The sequence below is a fragment of the Delphinapterus leucas genome, chromosome 7 (genome assembly GCF_059928025.1).
Source record: "Delphinapterus leucas isolate spDelLeu-1000000601 "Yukka" chromosome 7, BTC_Dleu_Yukka2, whole genome shotgun sequence".
NCBI lineage: Eukaryota > Metazoa > Chordata > Mammalia > Artiodactyla > Monodontidae > Delphinapterus > Delphinapterus leucas.
In genome coordinates, this window is record NC_143135.1 from 55,810,698 (window position 1) to 55,830,071 (window position 19,374).

General features: G+C 46.3%; 1 protein-coding gene across 1 annotated transcript in view; it reads right to left on the bottom strand.

Annotated features, from left to right (window-relative positions):
• The window catches only part of TENM4 (teneurin transmembrane protein 4), a 385,057-nt gene that overhangs the window by 32,890 nt on the left and 332,793 nt on the right, over positions 1 to 19,374 (bottom strand). The window contains exons 21-23 of the mRNA XM_022593930.2: positions 16,959 to 17,191; positions 12,657 to 12,811; positions 6,265 to 7,142 (exon numbers count right to left, since the gene is read on the bottom strand). Of these exons, the coding sequence (XP_022449638.2) occupies positions 6,265 to 7,142; positions 12,657 to 12,811; positions 16,959 to 17,191 (1,266 nt within the window). The remainder of the gene's footprint in view (positions 1 to 6,264; positions 7,143 to 12,656; positions 12,812 to 16,958; positions 17,192 to 19,374) is intronic.

The window sequence follows — 19,374 nt, forward strand, 5'->3', positions numbered from 1 at the left end:
GGATTCAGGTAGATCTGACACTGAACCCTGGCTCTGCCACTTATGTGTACAATGTCACAGAGCCAGTCAATGTCTGTGCTGTTTATTCTCTGTTCACTCCTCAGATCCACTCTGCCCTTCTCTGTGCTCAGAGGGGCTGACCCCTGCAGACTGCATCCCTGGGGCCCCTTGATGGCTTGCTTCTGGTTGGGTTCAGTCAATGGCAGGAAATGGCAAGAGACTGGAGGTCAAAAGGAGGAGTTTTCCTTACTCTCCATGTCCTTTGGTGCCATATTTCTAACAGTGGGTGCATCCACCCACAATTGTAGCTTCTACCAGATGCCTTCTCCTTCATGGTTACAGCTCCCATTGGGCTTTAGTAAGTAACAATATCGTATTCCTTCCCTGCCTTGCCCTTCATCCCGAGAGTTGGTAATAGTTGTTCACTGGTTTTAGTGCCTGGATGCCTCACTGTCCTTTCTTGGTTCCCTTATCCCTGCCTATACCTCTAATAACACTTCTTCATTGGAAAGGTATTTTTGCTGGATATAGAATTCTAGGTTGACAGATTTCTTTTTTCCTTTCAGCATTTCTGTTTTCTAGTTTGTATGGTTTCTGATGAGAAGTCTGCTGTGATTCTTTTCTTTGCTCCTCTGTAAAAAATGCCTTTTGGGGGGCTGCTTTCAAGATTTTCTCTTTTTCTTTTGTACTCAGCAGTTTGAATATGATATGCATAGATCTATGTGTGTATAGTGTGTGTGTGTGTTTATTCTGCTTGGTGTCTTCTGAGATTTTGGGTCTGTGGTTTGATGTCTATCATTACATACAGATAATTCTCGACCATTATTTCCTCAAATGGTTCTTCTGCCTTGTTCTTTCTCTCTTCTTCTGGAATTCCAATTACATGTATATTAGAGCAGTTGATGTTCCCCAGTTCTTGGTGCCCTTTTCTGTATTTTTTTTCATTCTTTTTTTCTCTTTGTGTTTCAGTTTGGATAATTTCTATTGACCTATCTACTTTCCTCAGCTGTGTCAAGTTTACTGATAAGCCCATCAAAGGCAGTCTTCACTTCTGTAACTGTGTTTTTCATTTCTAGCATTTCCAGTCAACTCTCTCTTTTAGTTTTCATTTCTCTGCTGAAATTATCCACCTGATCTTGCATGCTGTTCACCTTTTCCATTAGCACCTTTAACATAATTTTTGGTTATTTTAAATTCCTGAAGGACAGTTTCAACATCTGTGTCGTATCTGAGTGTGGTTTTGATGATTACTTTGTCTACTGGGAGTATATTGCTTTTTCTTGCCTTTTTGTATGTTCAGTTGAAAGTGTGACATCTTGTGTAACACAGTAGACACTGAGGTAATAGATCTGGGGTATGAGTACGAGTTTCCTTCTGCTCAAACTTTAGTGAGAGAGTTTAAGTTAATTTAGTTAGGATTTGGGCTGGCTTTGAAATGTGTTACTTCTCTGCTTAACCTTCGTGCATCACAGGCGTTACATTCCTCCAGCAATACCTTGAGTTTAGGATGTGAAACTGGTTTGCCAGAGGGTTTTCTTTCAATGTGTCTATTCTATTCTCAGTTTCAGGTCCCCTCTTTATGCTGGGCCTTAGAAAGGGTCTCTTTTTAGGCTTTTGTATCTCTTTCCCAGTAGTAGTCTGCTTTTCATTGTTGTGTTTAGCTTTTTAGCTAGCGGTGGTGGCTGGTGAGCTTGAGAGAATTCTCTTTTCTTCTGATTAAGCCTCAATCTTATATTTGCATGTGTCCCTGAGTCTCAGGAGTGTGGCCTCTTCAACGCTCCTGCCCCTTTCAGGCTGTCCGTCTGGGCCCATTATATATTCCTGCTCCTCTTCCAGCAGTAGTTAGAAATTTTTTTGTTCCTTCATTCAGCTGCAATGGTTTTCCACCAGTACCTAAGTAGAATAGTGTGTGTTGTCCACCTCTCCACAGATTGAGCCTTTTATTCCATGTGGGGGATCAGGCGAGAGGGGTCTGGGTGGAGCAGGCAGAAATTTGTGCCCCTCCCTCAGCACCTGCTGTACCCCTCCCCCAGGTCTACCACAAGGGATATTTTCTTACATCTTTCCCTAGTCTTTTCTGTGAGTACCGAGCAGGGTTTGTGGAGAAAAGTTCCGGAGGATGTGGACTCTCCCGATTTCTGCAGTCTCCAAGGGCTTCATGCTCTCTTGCCAGTACACACTGAGCCTTTATAGATTCACCAAGCTGAACTTTTCCTCCCAGGGACTGGTTGCATCTACCAGGTAAGCTGGTGCTCACATCTTGTCTGCAATGTGACACTCTGTCTCTCCTTGGATTTGGCCACTTGGTTGCCCTGTGACTTCAGAGAAGGAGTTCAAGGAAAACTCATGAATTTGCCATTTGTTTGGCTTGTTTTCATTGTACGGTTGGGAACAATGCTCTTTCTAGCTCTTACATCCTCCAGCAGAAACTGGAAGCCAAGTCTCTTCATTGGAACCATTTGAACTGAATTCAATTTCCCGCTGGGAGCACTGATAGTGCTGGAGCTGCGATGTAAACCTAGTATTTTTCTCGCTACAGCATATTTTTTTCTTCCCTTCATTGTCCCCGTTCTCTCCTGAATGTGAATTTCATTCATAAAATAGTTACTGAGCATCTACTAGGTGGCAAGTCCCAAGCTTGTACAGAGATACATTAGTTAGGATGTCAGAGTAGTTAGCTCGAGCATAAGGATGACAGGGGCTGTCACAGGGCACCATGGGATGCCAGAGCCACCTGCCCCTATGAAACTTACTCATGCCTAACCAGCAAGACAATTTTGGAACCCGCCTCAGCTCATCAGGCCATTTTCTTAGTCACCAAATGTCATCTGCCCAGGAGCCCAAGCCCGAAATTAATGATGCCACACGCTGGAGATGAAGAAGGCATTACAGACCCCTTTGAGGTTTCCTACCAGCAGACCTGTGGGCTGAGGGAAGAAAAGTAACCTTGATTCCCCAGAATTATAAACTCTTAAGTCAAGCTGTTCTAAAGTGTGTGGTGTTTATGTTAGATGTATTAATCTGTTGAGAGGATCGATAAAGCCAACTTGAAACTTGTTTCAGTAATAGCCCATGTAACAGGGAAGCCTGGGCTGATTTTTTAAAAAAGAATATTAGAGCATTTGGGTTTGGAATCCATTAAGCTGCCTCATGGAGCTAAAAGTGGGAAATTCACTGGAGCAATGTGCATTGGCAAAATCTGTCCAAATCTGTGCTGAGAATTACCATAATGATAATAATATCAGACCGTTACTTCTTGGGAGCATCATAGTTTGCAAAGTATTTTCACTTTCAGTATTTATTTAGTTTTTTGATCCCCATAATGGCCCTGAAATGGAGTAGATCAGGTGTTATTTCTGTCTGGTTGAGACTTGGGTCTGGAAGCCAGTCTGCCCCTGAATCACATGGCAAACATCCAGTGAAAATAGGCATCTGGTATCCTTGCTATGTTCACAACCTTTGACCCACTCTGCATGTCTTTTTCCAGCCCATTTTTGATATTCTCAAGGATCTAACCCCTTTTCTAGTTCATACCTTGATCCCTCAGACTTGACACTTGATTCTGCTCTTCTGGTCTGCCCTCTAATTTCTACCTACTTCAATTACAACTTTTGTCTGCTCCTTTGATTAGGTGACTCACAGCTGCTCCGAGGCCTTGGGTACCTTCCATGCCCAAACATCATATCTGCAATTACTTGTACTGCCACTAATATTGCTTGAAATACTAATATTAATACTGCTTGAAATAATAATAACAACAGCAACAGCTATCAATTGAGTACTTATGTTGAGTCAGACACTGAGTTTTCCATGTTTTATCTCATTGAAATTTTGAACCTTAGACTAGCCCTATGAAAAAGGTACTATTTAAATCCCTACCATATAGTTAAGTTGCAAAGAATTTAGGTGAACCCAGTTAGTGTAATTAAAAGAACATGGACTTGTGTTTTGGCTCTGCTATGCGCTCACTGTGTGATTTTAGACTAGTTACCTAATCTCTCTGTGCCTCAGTTTGTTCATCTGTAAAAAATGGAATTGATAATTCCTACCATCTGAGGTTGCTGTGAAGATTAAATGGGAAAAAGCCTGGCACACAGTAGGATCTCAAAAAAAAAAGTGAATTTCACTTTTTTCTTTTAGGTCTTTTATCTTCTACTCCTGAGTATAGCTATCAAGTGGATACTTTGGAATTCTTCATAAAACATCAAATATGGCTGTGTATTTCATCAAGGAAGACAGGGAGGGAGGAACAGGATGCTTTCTGGTAGAGGTGTAGGAAATGGTTTCCAGTTTCAGGGCTGGTTGAGAGTAAAGGCTGCAGTGATGTGTAAGCATTCAGTTTGGGACTTGAGGGCGTGACCTTGGGAACTAATTGAGTGTACTGACTTGCTCAGACAAAGAAACCCCTGTATTGGCTAAATAACAATAAGAGATCTCCATTGGGCAATGGGGGGAAAATTGAATTATTTAACGCATTTCCATTTCAATTAGTTAATCAAGATAATTGCTGTTTTCCTGGATCTTTGTCTTTTCTTTGTAATTTACAAGGCCCTTGTTTGGAGAAAGGAATTTAGCCCATGAACTCTGTATAAACTGCTGTGACTTTTTGTGTGTGTGCAAATTATATTTAAAAATCGACTACAGCTCCCTTTGCTTTGGGTTCTGGGATTGTGAGAAACTGATGCTTGATCAAGCTTGAGAAAAACTTACAGTTCAAGCATTCGGGTTCATTTGGGATTAACAAACTCAGCCAAGGGGCAGCAGGGCAGAGCTGAAAGAACATGAGCTCTGGCATCAGACAGACGCGGGTTGTGATCCCTGTTCTGCTGTGTTCTCACTACAGAACAGTGAACAAATGAGCCTCTCTGAGCCTCAGTTTCTGTTTCTGTAAAACAGATACTGTTACCCATCTTCCAGAGCTGTTGTGAGGACTGAATGCAATAATGCCGTTCCTAGCCCATCAGTGACGGGCAGCAAAGCTAGTTCCTTCCCCATCTTCCACGTACTTATCTAAGGGTCGTGTATTTGCCAGTCTCAGTTGTGTGGAACATGGCTAAGACCTCAAAAAGACGCCAAAGAAATCCAAGTAGAATAGATGTTACAAAGTCCATTCGTTAAAATACCTCATAGAGGAACACCGTGGATATATATATTTAATTTTGGCGAGGATTGTAATAAGCTGAATGCCTGGTTCTCTGACTACACCAGTTAAGAAGCCCTACCCTGGATGAAGAGAAGGGAAGTGAGCTACTGAAGTCAGTCCCACGACTGAAACCAACGATGACACGATAGCGCCACACTGAGGGAGGAGGTGGTAAAACTATGGATTAGGTACAGGAGCTAATGAAAGAACAGTTTAGAATCACTTCGGGCAGGGATGAAGGGTTCTATCATTTCTTCACTTCCTGGCAACTATCTTCAAACAGCAGCATCAAATGCATTGTTGTTGTTTCCTAATAATGACCCTGACTCATAAAAGGAAGATTTCATTATGTCTGTATAATGTGTTTGAGAAGGGAGGCATGTAATGCACTTCATAAACTCCATCCAAAATGGTAAAAGTGAAAGAATTTTTTTTTTTTTTTTTTGCGGTACGCGGGCCTCTCACCGCTGTGGCCTCTCCCGTTGCGGAGCACAGGCTCCGGACACTCAGGCTCAGGGGCCATGGCTCACGGGCCCAGCCGCTCCGCGGCATGTGGGATCCTCCCGGACCGGGGCACGAACCCGTGTCCCCTGCATCGGCAGGCGGACTCTCAACCATGGCGCCACCAGGGAAGCCCGAAAGAAAATTTTTGAAACTTAAAGATGTGGGCTTTGATTACGTGGACAATTCTTCCACGTGGAACTGTTCTTTCTCCCATTGCCACATTTCTGGACAGTGGTCATATGAAGATGCTAGCACTTAACCAAGTACTGATACTTTTCATCTACATCACCTCCCTGTAGTATGTTGGGCAGGTATCCTCTGTTTCCATTTTACAGAGGTGGAAACTGAGCCCTAGAGAGATTAAGATCATCGTGGAGCTGGATTCAAGCCCAACTCCTCTGACTCCAAATAGCTCACTCCTTTTCCACTACACCATGTTCCTTCCTAGGAGTAATCGTCTGGGTTATTAACATGCAGAACATACAACAGGTCATGGTTTGCATCCCAAGTGAATTAAAATAAAAAACATCCACAAATTAACACGTCATCAGTTCACCTCTAATCCTACAATGCATCCATGAAACAAAACCATCAAACAGCCTGGTCTTGGTACTTACTCGTAAAATGTGGTCCATCCATTTTCATTGCTTTTGGTTGCCAGAAGGCCAGAGTTGCTGTGGTACGTCATCATGGCCAACTCGTGTCCTTGTGTGGTCACGCTCTTGAGTGCACTGTTGGTGCCCATGGTCACCCAGTACACCTGGCCATCTGGGACCACCAGCCAGAGGGGCATCCCTGTAGAGTCTCTGCGGACGTTTACCATGTTGCCGTTGCTGTCTGTGACGAGCGTGATGTCGCCATCCCCAGTGTAGGTAAAGTTGTACAGGTAATCTCCTGTGGGTAGGCTCTGGGTGTACAGATGCTTGCCACTGGTATCAAACAGGTAGAGCTCCTGGTCGATTGGGGAGGACAGCTCATACATGTTCTGGGTGTTGAGGAAAGGCTTGTTCTTCCTGATAAACCGGATTCGGATATTCCCAAGGTCAGCCACATAGAGCTCCCCGTCAGCACACACAGCCAAGGAAGATGGGGTGTTCAGCTTTGCATCCTTGGCATAGCCGTCGTCTCCAGAGAAACAATCACAGTTGGCATCATTTTTACAGTCACAGCCACTGGGGGCCCCGGCAACCAGTGAGATCTCTCCGCTGGTGGTGACCTGCCTGATGCGGTTGATCTTCTTCTCGTCGGTCTCAGCGATATATAGGACCCCATTGTGAGAGACAGCCAAGGCAGTGGCCGACTCCAGGGTTGCGTGGATGGCCACCTTGCTCAGCAGGAAGTGGTCGATACCGGGCACCTGGCAGTGCATGGGCCTCCCGGCGACAATGCGAACCTGGTGGTTTTCAGAGATCTGCAGGACTACGTTGTTGTCCAGGACATAGAGGGAGTTGTCCATCGGGTTGGTGGCTAAGTCTGTGGGCCACTCCAGGCGAACCTGACAATGGAGAGACAGACACTCAAATGCCTGGCCAGGTGCCCACCACTGATCATCCCACACCCCTTAGAGCCCATAACAATGTCCCAAGTGCCAGCACATGGCAGTCTTGCCTGATCCCCGCAGCAGCCTGTCATCCACCATGGATATCAGCCCCCGAGCAGACAGAAAGCATGCAAGAGCCCTCACGGAGACATCTGGTGGTCTACGTTAGACTGACAAAAACACGAAGAAGGGGATAACAAACAAAAAAAGCAGGCGAGAGGAGAAACTCTGGAGTCAGACAGGCCTGGGTTCAGACCCTAGTCCCCCTACTTGCGACCGTGGGCAAGTTACTTTACCTCACTGAGCCTCAATATTCACATCTGTAAAACAGGAATGACAATGGTGCAGAGAGTCTGACCCTCCATAAGCGCTCAAATAATGGCAGCTAATGTTGCAGAGGGGGTAGGGGAAGGCAGATGGAGTCTGGAGGCTGAAGTAGGAGTAAGAAAGATGCTTCATGAATTGTTGCTACATGCAAGAAGGATGACTTCTCAATTCTTTGAGTTCATGGATTAATACATGGCTAGGTGATGGGGATGTAAAGAGAAAGTAACACTGGCTCTTGTCTGACGTAGTTCCAGACCTGTGATTCTCAAACCTGGCCACACGTTCAGATTACCGATGGTGATTTAAGAAAGTACTGGTGCTCAAATTCCACGTCTGATCAATTAAATCAGATCCCTGGGTGCGGGGCTCGGGCAGAGGCATGAAAGCTTCCTGGCTGATTCTAATGTGGGGTTGGAAATCATAACTGGATCTTTCTCCTTCAAGGATGATCACTGGACTGGAAGCGTTGGCATCACCTGAGAGTTGGTCAGAAAAGCAGAATGGCAGGCCTCACCTGAAACCTACTGAATCCGAATCTGCATTTCAACAAAATCCCTGGGAGGCTCCCGTACACGCTGAAGTTGGTGAAACCTTGCTCTCGATAATGGTTTCTAGCACCTCAGAGAACAGGTCCACCTGGGAGAGATTAACAACATCGGCTACGGGAGTGAGGGGTTCAGAGGTCCTGGGCCCCATGCCTGAGCCTCCTCTGAGCCGGGTCAGGAAGCTGGCAGGGATCACAGGTGGGCAGGCAGGGGATTGCAGCCAGCAGGTCTGAGGCAAGGATGCTTTGTTTCTTGCCTGGGTGGCTGTGGAGGCTGGGACGTTGGGTACATCACCCTGGGAGGTGCTGGCACTAAGGGAAGCCCTTTGCCAATTGTGTTCCCCATGAGATCCAGCCATAGTGCACATGGGCTGCCAGCTGCTCCCTCCAGCTGATTTTTCTACCCCACCCCTGGGGGCTCATTGCCTTAGGTTCCCGAGCCCCCTTCTAGTCCTTGACGTTCAGTCCAATTTGGGGCTTATTTAAGCAAGTATAAACCTTTGGATAAGCAATTTCGCTTCCAGAAATTCACTCTTGTACACCCCTGTCTACAGAGGTGCTCATCACAGCCATTTTTAATAATGGTAAAAAACTGGAACCAACCCAGATGCCCAATGACAGAGAATTGTCATTTAGTTCATACATTTAAGTTAGAATACTCTGTGTAGCAGTTCAAAGTGATGTTATAGATGAATATTTAATGACGTGGGAAGATGTTTGCTATGTATTAAGTGGAAAGAACAGTCTGCAGAACCGTAAGCACAGTTTGATCCCAATTGGGGAAAAAAATACAATAAATTAGGTAGATTATGGATAGAAGGGAGATTAAAAGCTTGAGGGGTATATATCAAAATGTTAACCGTTATCTGGATGAGAGGTAGTTTTAACTTTCTTCTATGTCATTTTAAATGTTTTATATTTTCTGCAATGTGCATGTGGTAGTTTACTAATGTAAAAAGAAGCTCCAGAGATAATATACATATGAGATGTGGCCACCTTCATCTATCTGCCCCTTCAGCTCAGGGCCATTCTCAGAATGGCGTAGGTCCCGGCCCAAGGCCGTTGTTCCAAGAGTCTGCTTGCTCCCTCACCCCAGCCTGGGTCCCTCTGCTCCCCAGGGCGGGGGCCCCCCGCCCCGAGGCAGCCAGTGGCCCGTCCCGAAGCCCAGAGCCCCGCCCCGCAGCCGGGCTGCCTCCCTCGCCCTTCCCAGTGGTCTCTGGAGCACAGCATCTCCAGTGCCTTCGGCTGCATCAAGAACGCAGTTCACCTGAAAGTGACAGGGGAATTTTCAGTTTCCTAAAGCCCATTTCTTGTCAACACTGGCTGCTAAATCTTTTATGCCCTCTGGTCCTGTGGCACCTTGGGGACATGCTTGCTGAGACCTCCGCCTGTCATTATGGTCAAAAGACAACGGCGCCCTGATGGGTGGGTGGGGAGGGGGGCGGAGGTGCCAGGGGAGGGAGAGGGAAAGGAAGGAGGGGAAGAGGGAAGAGCAAGCCCTTCCTGCTCTCTCCTGCACGCCCATGTGCACACAGGTACCTGGGAAAGAAGGAGCAGTGCCCTTGGAGTCACAGTGCCTGCATGATGATTCTGGACCAAGTACCTATGATTCTTTGATTTTACCTCCCTGTTAGCGATGATCCTGTGGAGGCTTCATTTCCCATCACCAGAATGGAGGGATGAGAGTTTGCAATTTCTGAGGTCCCTCCAGCTCCCACATTCTATCGTCCTGAGACGGAATGGAGCTCCCTCGCCCCATCCTCCAGAGCATTCTGTGCCTTTATTAAAGCCCTCTGAGCTGACTACCTTGTTGCAGAGTTATTTGCAAAAATGGATTGTCAAATGGGTGAACGAATGACTGACTGGTGAATGGCATAGAGAGAGCGAGGGATTTGGGGTCAGGGCAGCACACTTCCTAGCTCAGTCCGCCAATGTCCACAGGTGTGATCTTCCTCAAGTTACATAAACACTTTGAACTTCTTTCCCCATATGTAGAAGGTGGTAATAAATATTACATAAGAGTAGTTGTGAGGATCAAACGAGACAACTCACAAGGAAATTCTTGGTAAATTATAAAGAGAATGAATATTTACAGCCTATTATTAGCTGCCAGACACTGTGCTAGGCTCTTATGAAATATTTATTACCACCTTCTACATATGGGGAAAGAAGTTCAAAGTGTTTTACATGATGTCATAAAAAAATTTCATTTCCATACCCCTGAGGGAACCTAGCACAGGGCTCTGCATTTATAACCACATTTTCTTTCACCGAGCTTCAGTTTCCTCATCTATAAAATGGGGTACGTAATATCTACCTTGACAGGTTATGGTGACAGCTAAACAAGAAAAGTGAAGTCGTAACCTTTCTGTATCCCCATTTCTAACAGCGCCTGGCACATACTAAATTCTCAGGAAGTCATTTTGGACTCTACGGACAGAGTTATACTCTGTGTCTGTGGTGGCCACAGGCTGCAGAGTTGAGCACTAATCCCGTTTTGAACAGGCTGCAGCATCTTCTCTTCCTTCTCTACTCTCTGCCTCCCTCTAGTTTCTCCTCTGGCCTGGTCTTTGTCTCCTCCCAGGGAGTTCCTTGGTTTTCCCCTTTGCACTCTTGCGTGAGCTGTGCTCTTATCTCTCTGCCTTACCTCCCTGCTCCACAGGGCACAGTAAAGCAGCTGCGTGTTTGTGACAGAGGAAGCTCTAGAGAATGAAAGCCAGGCCCCCTTCCCGTACACGTGTATAAGAGGTTATGCCTGTATTGGAGAGTTTGGTAAAAAGAATCCTATGCTTAGATTCAGAGGAAGGTGTTGAGGACCAGGCCCATAGAGGTTTCAGTCCAGGATTTCTGAATTTAAGTGTGGGTTCCCCCCCCCCTCCACTCTATGCCCGTTGTCTTGCAAGCCTTTGATTGGGCTGCTTGGCAGTACTTCTCCTAAAGTTAAACAATTTTCCAATGTGTAGATTGAAAATTTTTCAGCGCCCTCTGCTGGCTGGTGGAGGGCCCATTTTGAGAACTGAAAATACTTGGACGCACGTCTTCAGGCCGTGGCAGCTTCCTGATGGGTAAATCATGCTTGCTTACGGACTGGAGAGGGAAACTCTCAAGCCAGCAAGGGGAGGCCTGCCATACTGGAAAGACAGGTGGCAGAGAACAGATTCCACACTGGAGCATAACGATTATATTAGCTGGTGCACACCAGCATCTGACAGGGAAGGGACACGGCTGCTGGGCCGTCGGCAGCAGCCCTGAGCTCTGGGGAAGGGGCTCTGCGACACACATCGGTAGTAGGGACAGGCATGACCAGAGAGGTCTCCCAGCCGCCGCCCGCTGAGTAGAGGGAGCAGGTCTGCGGTCAGTGGCAAAGGGCCCGTGTGCAGGCTCCCCTAGAAGTGAGGGGGTTTAAAAAGCTAAGTGTGCCGACTGCTGACACCAACTCAAAATCTAATGTGATTCGAGCCTCCTTATTTCCTTGGTTTTGCTAATGTTGGCAAGATGGATGTTCACTGATTCGGCACCAGCCAGGTCCTGCTAAAGGATCTAGCAACAAAGGACACATCCCTTGTCAAGTCACTGCAGGACAAACCAGGGACATGCTGAACAGCCAGAACCTTGTGTCTTTCTTGGGTCTACACTGGGATCCTAGCACCCACCTGCTAAGGTCCAAACTCTGGTATGGTAAGGTAAGTCCTTCCCTAACTGGCCCCAAAGCATGCCTCCAGTTGCAACTCCTGGTACTTCCTTCCAAGAACCCTATGCTCAGTGTCCAATTTTCCAATGTTCCTTGAACGTTCCAGGCCCATTAACATCCTTGTACCTTTGCACATGCTGTTTCCTTGTGTGAAATGTCTCCTTTCTTCCAACAAACTCCTATTCAACCTTCAAAACCTGGCACAAATGTCACCTCCTTTGTGAAAGCAGGACTAGAATTTCTGTTTATTGGTCACCTCCAGAGTGTCAAGCAGTGCTAGGAGGCCTGCGTACACCGTTTCACATATTCTAAAGGCAATCCTGCCAGGCCAATGCCAATTACTTCCATTTTACAGATATGAAAAGTGAGGCTCAAAGGACCTCAGCAACGTGTCTAAAGTTACACAGCTAGTGAATGGCAAAGCTGGGATTCAATCAGTCAGTCAACCAACTAATCAACCAACAAATATTGGCCGTGCTCCTGTGCATACCAGGTACCCTGGCTACAGTAGAGGAAAAGATGGACAGAATTCCTGTCCTCACGTAGCTTACAGTCTAGAAAGAGAACAATGTTCAAGTATCTATAAGTGCTTCCAAAGTGGGAATTCAGAAGGTTATGGATTTAAATTCACACTGTGTGAGGCTCTGCTGCCTTCGAGGCTTCCTGAGGCAAATTTCTTCACTGTCCCCCGAGCCTCCTTCTGTCACCCACTTGTCACCTCTGATGGTGAACTTCCAGAGCACCGCACCGTGCCCTAACCATCTGCGTGTCCTTAGTGCACTTCACCAAGAGTGTGCTTACAGCCTTGTGCAATATAAAGATGAACGGCCAGCAGGCTGGCTGGGGGCCGGCGAGAGGATGAGTGTACAGACCCAGGGCTCTAGCAGACGAAGCTTTCTCCTTTTACCTGAGAAATATCCATGACAGAATCACAGCTCAGGGGCCGGGCTGAGGTAAGATCGTTGGAGCCCAGCAGAGTGGAGATGACCCCATTCTGATCAACGCGTCTGATCATGGTGCCATCCACAAAGTAGATCAGCCCGGACTTGTCCACCGTGATGCCTGGGGTACAGAAGCCAAAACAGGGAATTTAGCCTTCGAGGTGGTAACAACACACATACGCATGGAAACCTGCGGGTGGACAGAGCACCTCCCCCTTTATGATTTGATTAGCTTATTCCAACAACATTCATGCCCTTTCTAAAGACGAGAAGACAGCTGCCCAGAGGCTTGTACAAAGCAGAGATTAGAACCCAGGTGTTCAGATTCTCCAGCCCTCTGGTCCTTCCACCTTGCTGCCTCTGGAGATTTTTACCTATCATCTTAGCCATGCACTACAACCTGGACTCATAACTTCTGGGAGTTTGTTAAGCGCTAGAGGTAGTGGCAAGGAGGAACTTTTTCAATGTCAAAACTGTGGATTATTTAAATTAACCTACTTCTGAAGGCCTGTAATTATAATAATCAAATCCCTTTTTGGCAACAATTTTTCTTTTCTTCCAAGATAATCATCCTTCACATTTTTCTAGTCTATTACTATTTTATTATTTATTTATTTTTTGGCCGTGCCACGCGGCTTGCAGGATCTCAGTTGCCTGACCAGTGATGGAACCTGGGCCCACTGCAGTGGAAGTGTGGAGTCCTTTCCACTGGACCTCCAGGGAGTTTCCTATTACTATTTTAGTTTCATTGGTTATTTCAGAATTATAGAGCCTAAAAAAACAATCCTTTGGATTTGTGTAGGGAAAATTGGTGAATTTAATTTCTAAAAAAAGGCACACTGAAAGGAGAAGTCATAATTATTATTCAACATCACTTCCTCCATTTGCTAGACCGTCCCACCTGTTGACTCTCCCCAGCCAGCTATGTGACCTCAGGCAAGTCACTGGATGTCCCTGCATTTGTTTTCTCAGCTGTGAAATGAAGGGATTGTTCTAGATCTGTATTTCTCACTTTTGGATGTGTGTCACAATCACCTGGGAGCTTGCTAAAATGCACCCCCTAGGTACCTGGTTCAGAGAATCTCAAGTGGAGCCTGAGCATCTATCTGTATTTTTGACAAGCACCTTGGGTAATAATGATACAAATCAAAGTTTGAGGACCACTCCAGTAAACCTTTTTTTTTTTTCGGTACGCAGGCCTCTCACTGCTGTGGCCTCTCCCGCTGCAGAGCACAGGCTCCGTACGCACAGGCTCAGCGGCCATGGCTCACGGGCCCAGCCGCTCCGTGGCATGTGGGATCTTCCCGGACCGGGGCACGAACCCGTGTCCCCTGCATCGGCAGGTGGACTCTCAACCACCACGCCACCAGGGAAGCCCAAATCAGTACTTCTTAACCAGTGATATGTATCAGAATCACCTGAAGATTTTTTTTTTTTGATATATACCTGCTTGGTCTCACTCCTGGAAATATTAGTTCATAGGGTGGCTGGGACCGGGACCAAGTCTTGTTTTAAAAACACTCATGGGTGATATTGATACCCCAAGTCGAGAATCACAACAGGTAGACATGCCCCCTCAAAATGTGAACTGCTCAGGGGTCCTGGGGCTGAGAGGCAGACAGGATGTGCCCCTGAGGAGCACACATTCTAGATGGGGAGGCCTGGGAATGAGAATGGACCCAGGGAGTGACAGAAGCCGGGAAGGTTCACGGGAAAATAAAGGAGATTCAGGTCAGTTTCATTCTGTTCAGTTTTCTCTGGGGCAGGAACTGAAAGAAGGATCAGAAAAAGCTTCACAGAGGTGGAGACATTTGAAGTATGAAGCTTTCCAGTTGTATAACCTCAGGGGAATCACTTTACTTCCAAGCCTCGGTTTCTTCATGGATAAAATGTGGACAATAATGTCTGACCTGTAATAGTTAGCTGTCAATAATTATTAAGGACTTATCATTATGAGAACATGGAACCCACTTTGTGCTTGCTCTCAGGGCCCACGTGTCTATGACCGGTCAGGAGGGTGGAGTTAAGACACCCAAGGGCCTCTGAGTGCGAACACCCACGGGAGCTGTGGTTCTTCCTGCCCCCTCCTCAGGCTGTTCAGGGCTGGAGACTGATTTCACACGGAGGACCCGGCAGCCTCAAAGCGGGGGAAGAAGCCTTTATTCGTCCCTACCTAGAACGTAAATTAATTATATTCTTTAAGCACCGAGACAGGAGCTTTCTTGTCTGCCTGGCTATGCTCAGTCTTTCTCTTCCATCTGCTAGGACGGATGAGGGCTACAGGAACAACTGGGCTTCTTGTTTACAAAGTTGGCTGCACAGGCTAATAGAAGCAATCTGTCCCCTGATTAGTTATTTCATTTTTTCCTCCTTTTGTTGTGCTATATAGACGGACATCTTTTCTCCTCCCTGCTGCACAGTGTCTACACATTGTGGTACCCTTGTCATTTCTATCTGGGTTAATTACAGGCTTTGGGGAGACTTCACTGTCACTGCATCTGTGCATGTGTGCGTGTGTATGTGTTTGTGAGGGGAGGGTGGAGAACACACATGTGTAGAGCAACTGAGAAAAGATTTTGAAAAAATAAAAATTCTCAGAAAAAACTGTTTTAATTCTAAGAGAACAGAAGGTTGTGACCAAAAGGGCTCTCGGGGATCATTTGCCCAATCCTCACATTTACTAACGGGAAACCTGAGGCCCAGAGAAGGAGGACACAAGAGCCGGGAGTGGCAGAGCAAAACTGTAATGCAGGGTCCCTAAGTGCAAGCCCAGTGTTCTTTCCACTCCAGGCTACTCTTTCAGTATTAGGAAATCACGATTAGGAAGGAGATTAACCACAGATGTCACAATATTTACCCTACGGAGTTACCAGCTGACCACTTCACATATGTGGTAGAGACATATGCTATTAAATAATATGATACATTGTATGCTGCACATACAATATAACAATTATAATACGAACTACCATTTATGGGATGTTTATCACGTGCCTGGTACTACTGTCCTAAGCAAGCATTTACATTCCTGGTAATAGTTAATCTGTACTGCAACTGTACAGTATATTTCTATTTCATAGAGGAGGCAGATGGGGCTCAGAGAGGTTAAGCAACTCACCCAAAGTCACACAGCTATTAGGTGGCAATGTCTGAATTTAAATATAGGACTCCTGAGTATGAAGTGCACTGTGGCTTTTTGGAGGAGTAAGTCAGCTTTCATTTGAAAACCTACAGCTTTCATTCAAAACCACGCCCTGAAATCTGGCACTATTTAAAAAAAACTATCACTCATGACATTTTTATAGGACATCATATGAAATATATTAATTTTGACCCTCAGAACAATCCTAAGAGGTGGACACAGAAGATACTATTACTCCTATTTCATTGTTAAGGGCCATGTGGCTTAGACACTATAGGTCATTGGCTTTAGGGCCTGCAACATGGTAAACATACACTGATGGGTGTCTGTTGACAATGATGGCATCTCCTCGAAAAAGCTTTCCCAGTCTCTTGGACACAGGGACCTCCCTTGGCTCTGGACTCCCATGCACAGTTCTTTTTCCTTGCGTCTCAGGGAGCACTTCTCCCCCCTCCCATCTGAGAGGTTCACATTCAAGTCTTATTTTTCTGATACAGTGAACTTATTTATGCAAGTACATTGCACTGCATGCTCAGTAAATACTTGCTGAATGAGTGAATGGAAAGTGATTGTGGGTATGAAGAGGTCCAACTTTTTGAAGCACTCAGAATTGAAGCTTAGAGTTAACCCATCCTATAGCACATGAACATGTGCAAAGATGATACACTGCCATGTTTTTATCAAACAATAACATGAAAGGTAGCATAAATATCCAGCAGGAGGGTATTGATAACTAAATAATGGGACATCCATTTGCTGGGATAATATATAGCTATTAAAAGCAAGTACACCGAAGACTCTTTAATGACATGGGGAAACATTTGCGATATATCACTTAGGAAAAAAAGTAGGTTGCTAAAACAGGTTGTTTAATGTGATTTCATTTTGTTTGTTTCTGGTGAGCATTACATGCACAAGAACGCTTAGAAAAAAGACTAGGGGGAAAGACAGGAAATGGTAACTGGGAGAATTCCTGGCAGGTGGAATTATGACAATTTAAACTTTCCTCCGTAGAGTTCTTAGCATTTTCCAACATTTTTTTTTGTAATAATAAACAGATATGTCTTTTGGAAATGGAAAATACCCCAATAAATGTTACTGGGAATGTTTAAAAGCAAGGCCTTACCCCTGGGGTTGGTCAGTGTGGCTTCCGTGGCTTTTCCACCATCCCCACAGCGAGTGTCATCAAAGGGGAGGCACTGGTCACCTGTCCCCGCCACCACCTCGGAGTTCTTGACGAGGTCCTTCACCACCACGGTGGACTTGATCTTGAAGACCCGCCGGCTGTTGGTGTCCGAAAGGAAGACAGCCCCGCTCGTGGGGTCTGTGGTCAGGTAGTACTTGTGTGCTGGGCTGTGACTGGAAAACAAGGACACGGCAGTTGGTGAGCACTTTCTTTTTTCCTAACAGGCAGCCGGAGATGCACAACTTGAGTCCAAGTAAAAAAAGTCTTATGGGGACAATGTCTCTATTTGGGGTGATGGTTGCCCGATTTTTCTGACCTCTCTGGTTGGCCTAACTATCCCTCCCACCCAACTATGAATGCAAATGCCTCTTGCCAAAGACCGTGGTGCCCAGTGCCATGCCCATATCAGGTGCTCAGTTAAGTGTTTTCTTAAGACTATCCGTGAGGCTTACCAGAGGTGGCCTGTAAATCCAGACCAGAAACACGAAAGACTCTGACTTTAAAAAACACTTCAAAACAAAATGACACACCAACACTTCCCCCACAGCAGCCCCACCCCCATCTGGGGACTGACGGCTAAGGCCTCGGCCTGACTGGACACCAACCAGTGTCAATACCATCTTCTGTTGACGCTCATGTTATACTTATCAAGAGCCCAGCAGTCTCCCTAGTGCAGACAGACATAAATGAATTGCAGGATTAGTTTGTAATTTGCAGTGATAGCCAAGGAAGAACAAACGGAAGAGAGGAGCAGTGCTGGGGATAGCTCTGATGCTGGAAAACAGCCACAAAGACAAGGCTGTGCTAACAGAAGAAAGCGAAGCTAGACCACGACTGTACAGGGGGCTTATGGAGACAAGGCGCCACCTCTAGGCACTGGGCAGGAAAACTGTGTGGGCTCTGGGGTGAGCTCAGTCTGGGTTTCACGTCTAGCTTTGTTATTTCCTGGTTCTGAAACCTGGGCAAGTTACCTGGCCTCCTGAGCCTCAAGTTTTCTTCATCTGCAAAATGGGGATGTGAGCAGCTCCCCTGCTGGTGTATTGGGAACATTGTATAAAACCATGTATGAAAAATACTCGGCAGATACATGGCACGTAGTACTTAAGAATCATAATTGTTATTTTAATTATTAGTCATTATGTCTGTTTTTGCATTTGGAGAGGACTACAGAGTAGGTATCTCTTATGAAGGCTGCATTTTCCTATCACAAGGTATGATTTACAATTTCTTCCAAGTCTAGGCCGTACTGGAGTCAGACTCATAACTCCTGGGAAGCTAACGATCGGTTCCTGCACGTGGCCTGATCATTCCCAGGGCTTCAGACTGCATCCAAATATTGCTAGTCTCTGGGATTCCAAGTCTCTGGAAAATCTTCCGATTCAAAGGAATAAGGAATCTCCTTCTGTTCAGCCTGGACGACCTGGCACTGGCCATTTTCACCGGACGGTGGGACACACACCATGCTAGGGGATTCAGGGCACAGACTGAGCAGTGTCTAGAGCCCCAGCAAAGCAGGGGCACTCTATACCCCTGCAAGGTACAAGTAAGACGACCAGAAGAGACTAGAAAGAAGCTATTTTGCATCTCATCAGGCATGCAAGTTTTGGGTCCTTTTGAAAAACAAAATTTTATTTTACAGATTAGTGGGTTTTGAATGACATATGGAGCCTGAGGCACTGTGATAGTCAGTGCCAGGTTCTCTGAGGGTCTTGGTCTGACTGTTCCTCATCACACCCATCCCTTGCTTTGGGCGGTGTCTTGGGGACTGGCCAGGCCTCCAGACTCGAGGCTTTCCTTCCTGTTTCCTCTCCCTGAATACGACGAAGATGCCATGCTCTCCTCAAGCTGTCCTGCCTCTCTAGTCCTGACCCTCCTGTCTCATGACCTCCTCAACGAAGGGCAGGTCTCTGCCTGCAGCCCGGGTCCTCCCCTAGCCATTCCTCCCTGATCTAACCCCAAACCCAACACGTCACCTCAATGCTTTCCCTTCCAGGACCCTCCATGTCTTACAGGCTCATTCAGACTCCTCAGCCTGGCAGCACACAAGGCCCCTCATGCTCGGCGGCTGCTCTGTCCTCCCAGCCTCTTTCCTGCCATTTCCTCACAGACCCCCTGTGCTCAGACATTCGGACAACTCGTCCCTCAAATGCGCCATCACGCCCCTTTGCCCCTGCTCTTCCTGTTCTGGGGAATACCCCATGCCCCCCCTTTCTTAGCCTGCTGAACTGCTACTCATTCTTCAGCTGTCAGCTCAAATGGTACCTCTTACATAATCTGTGTAGCTGGGAAACCTTCCCTGACTTCTCTTCCCTGAGAATTCATATCTGTTCACATCTGGGTTACGGGACACTTAACA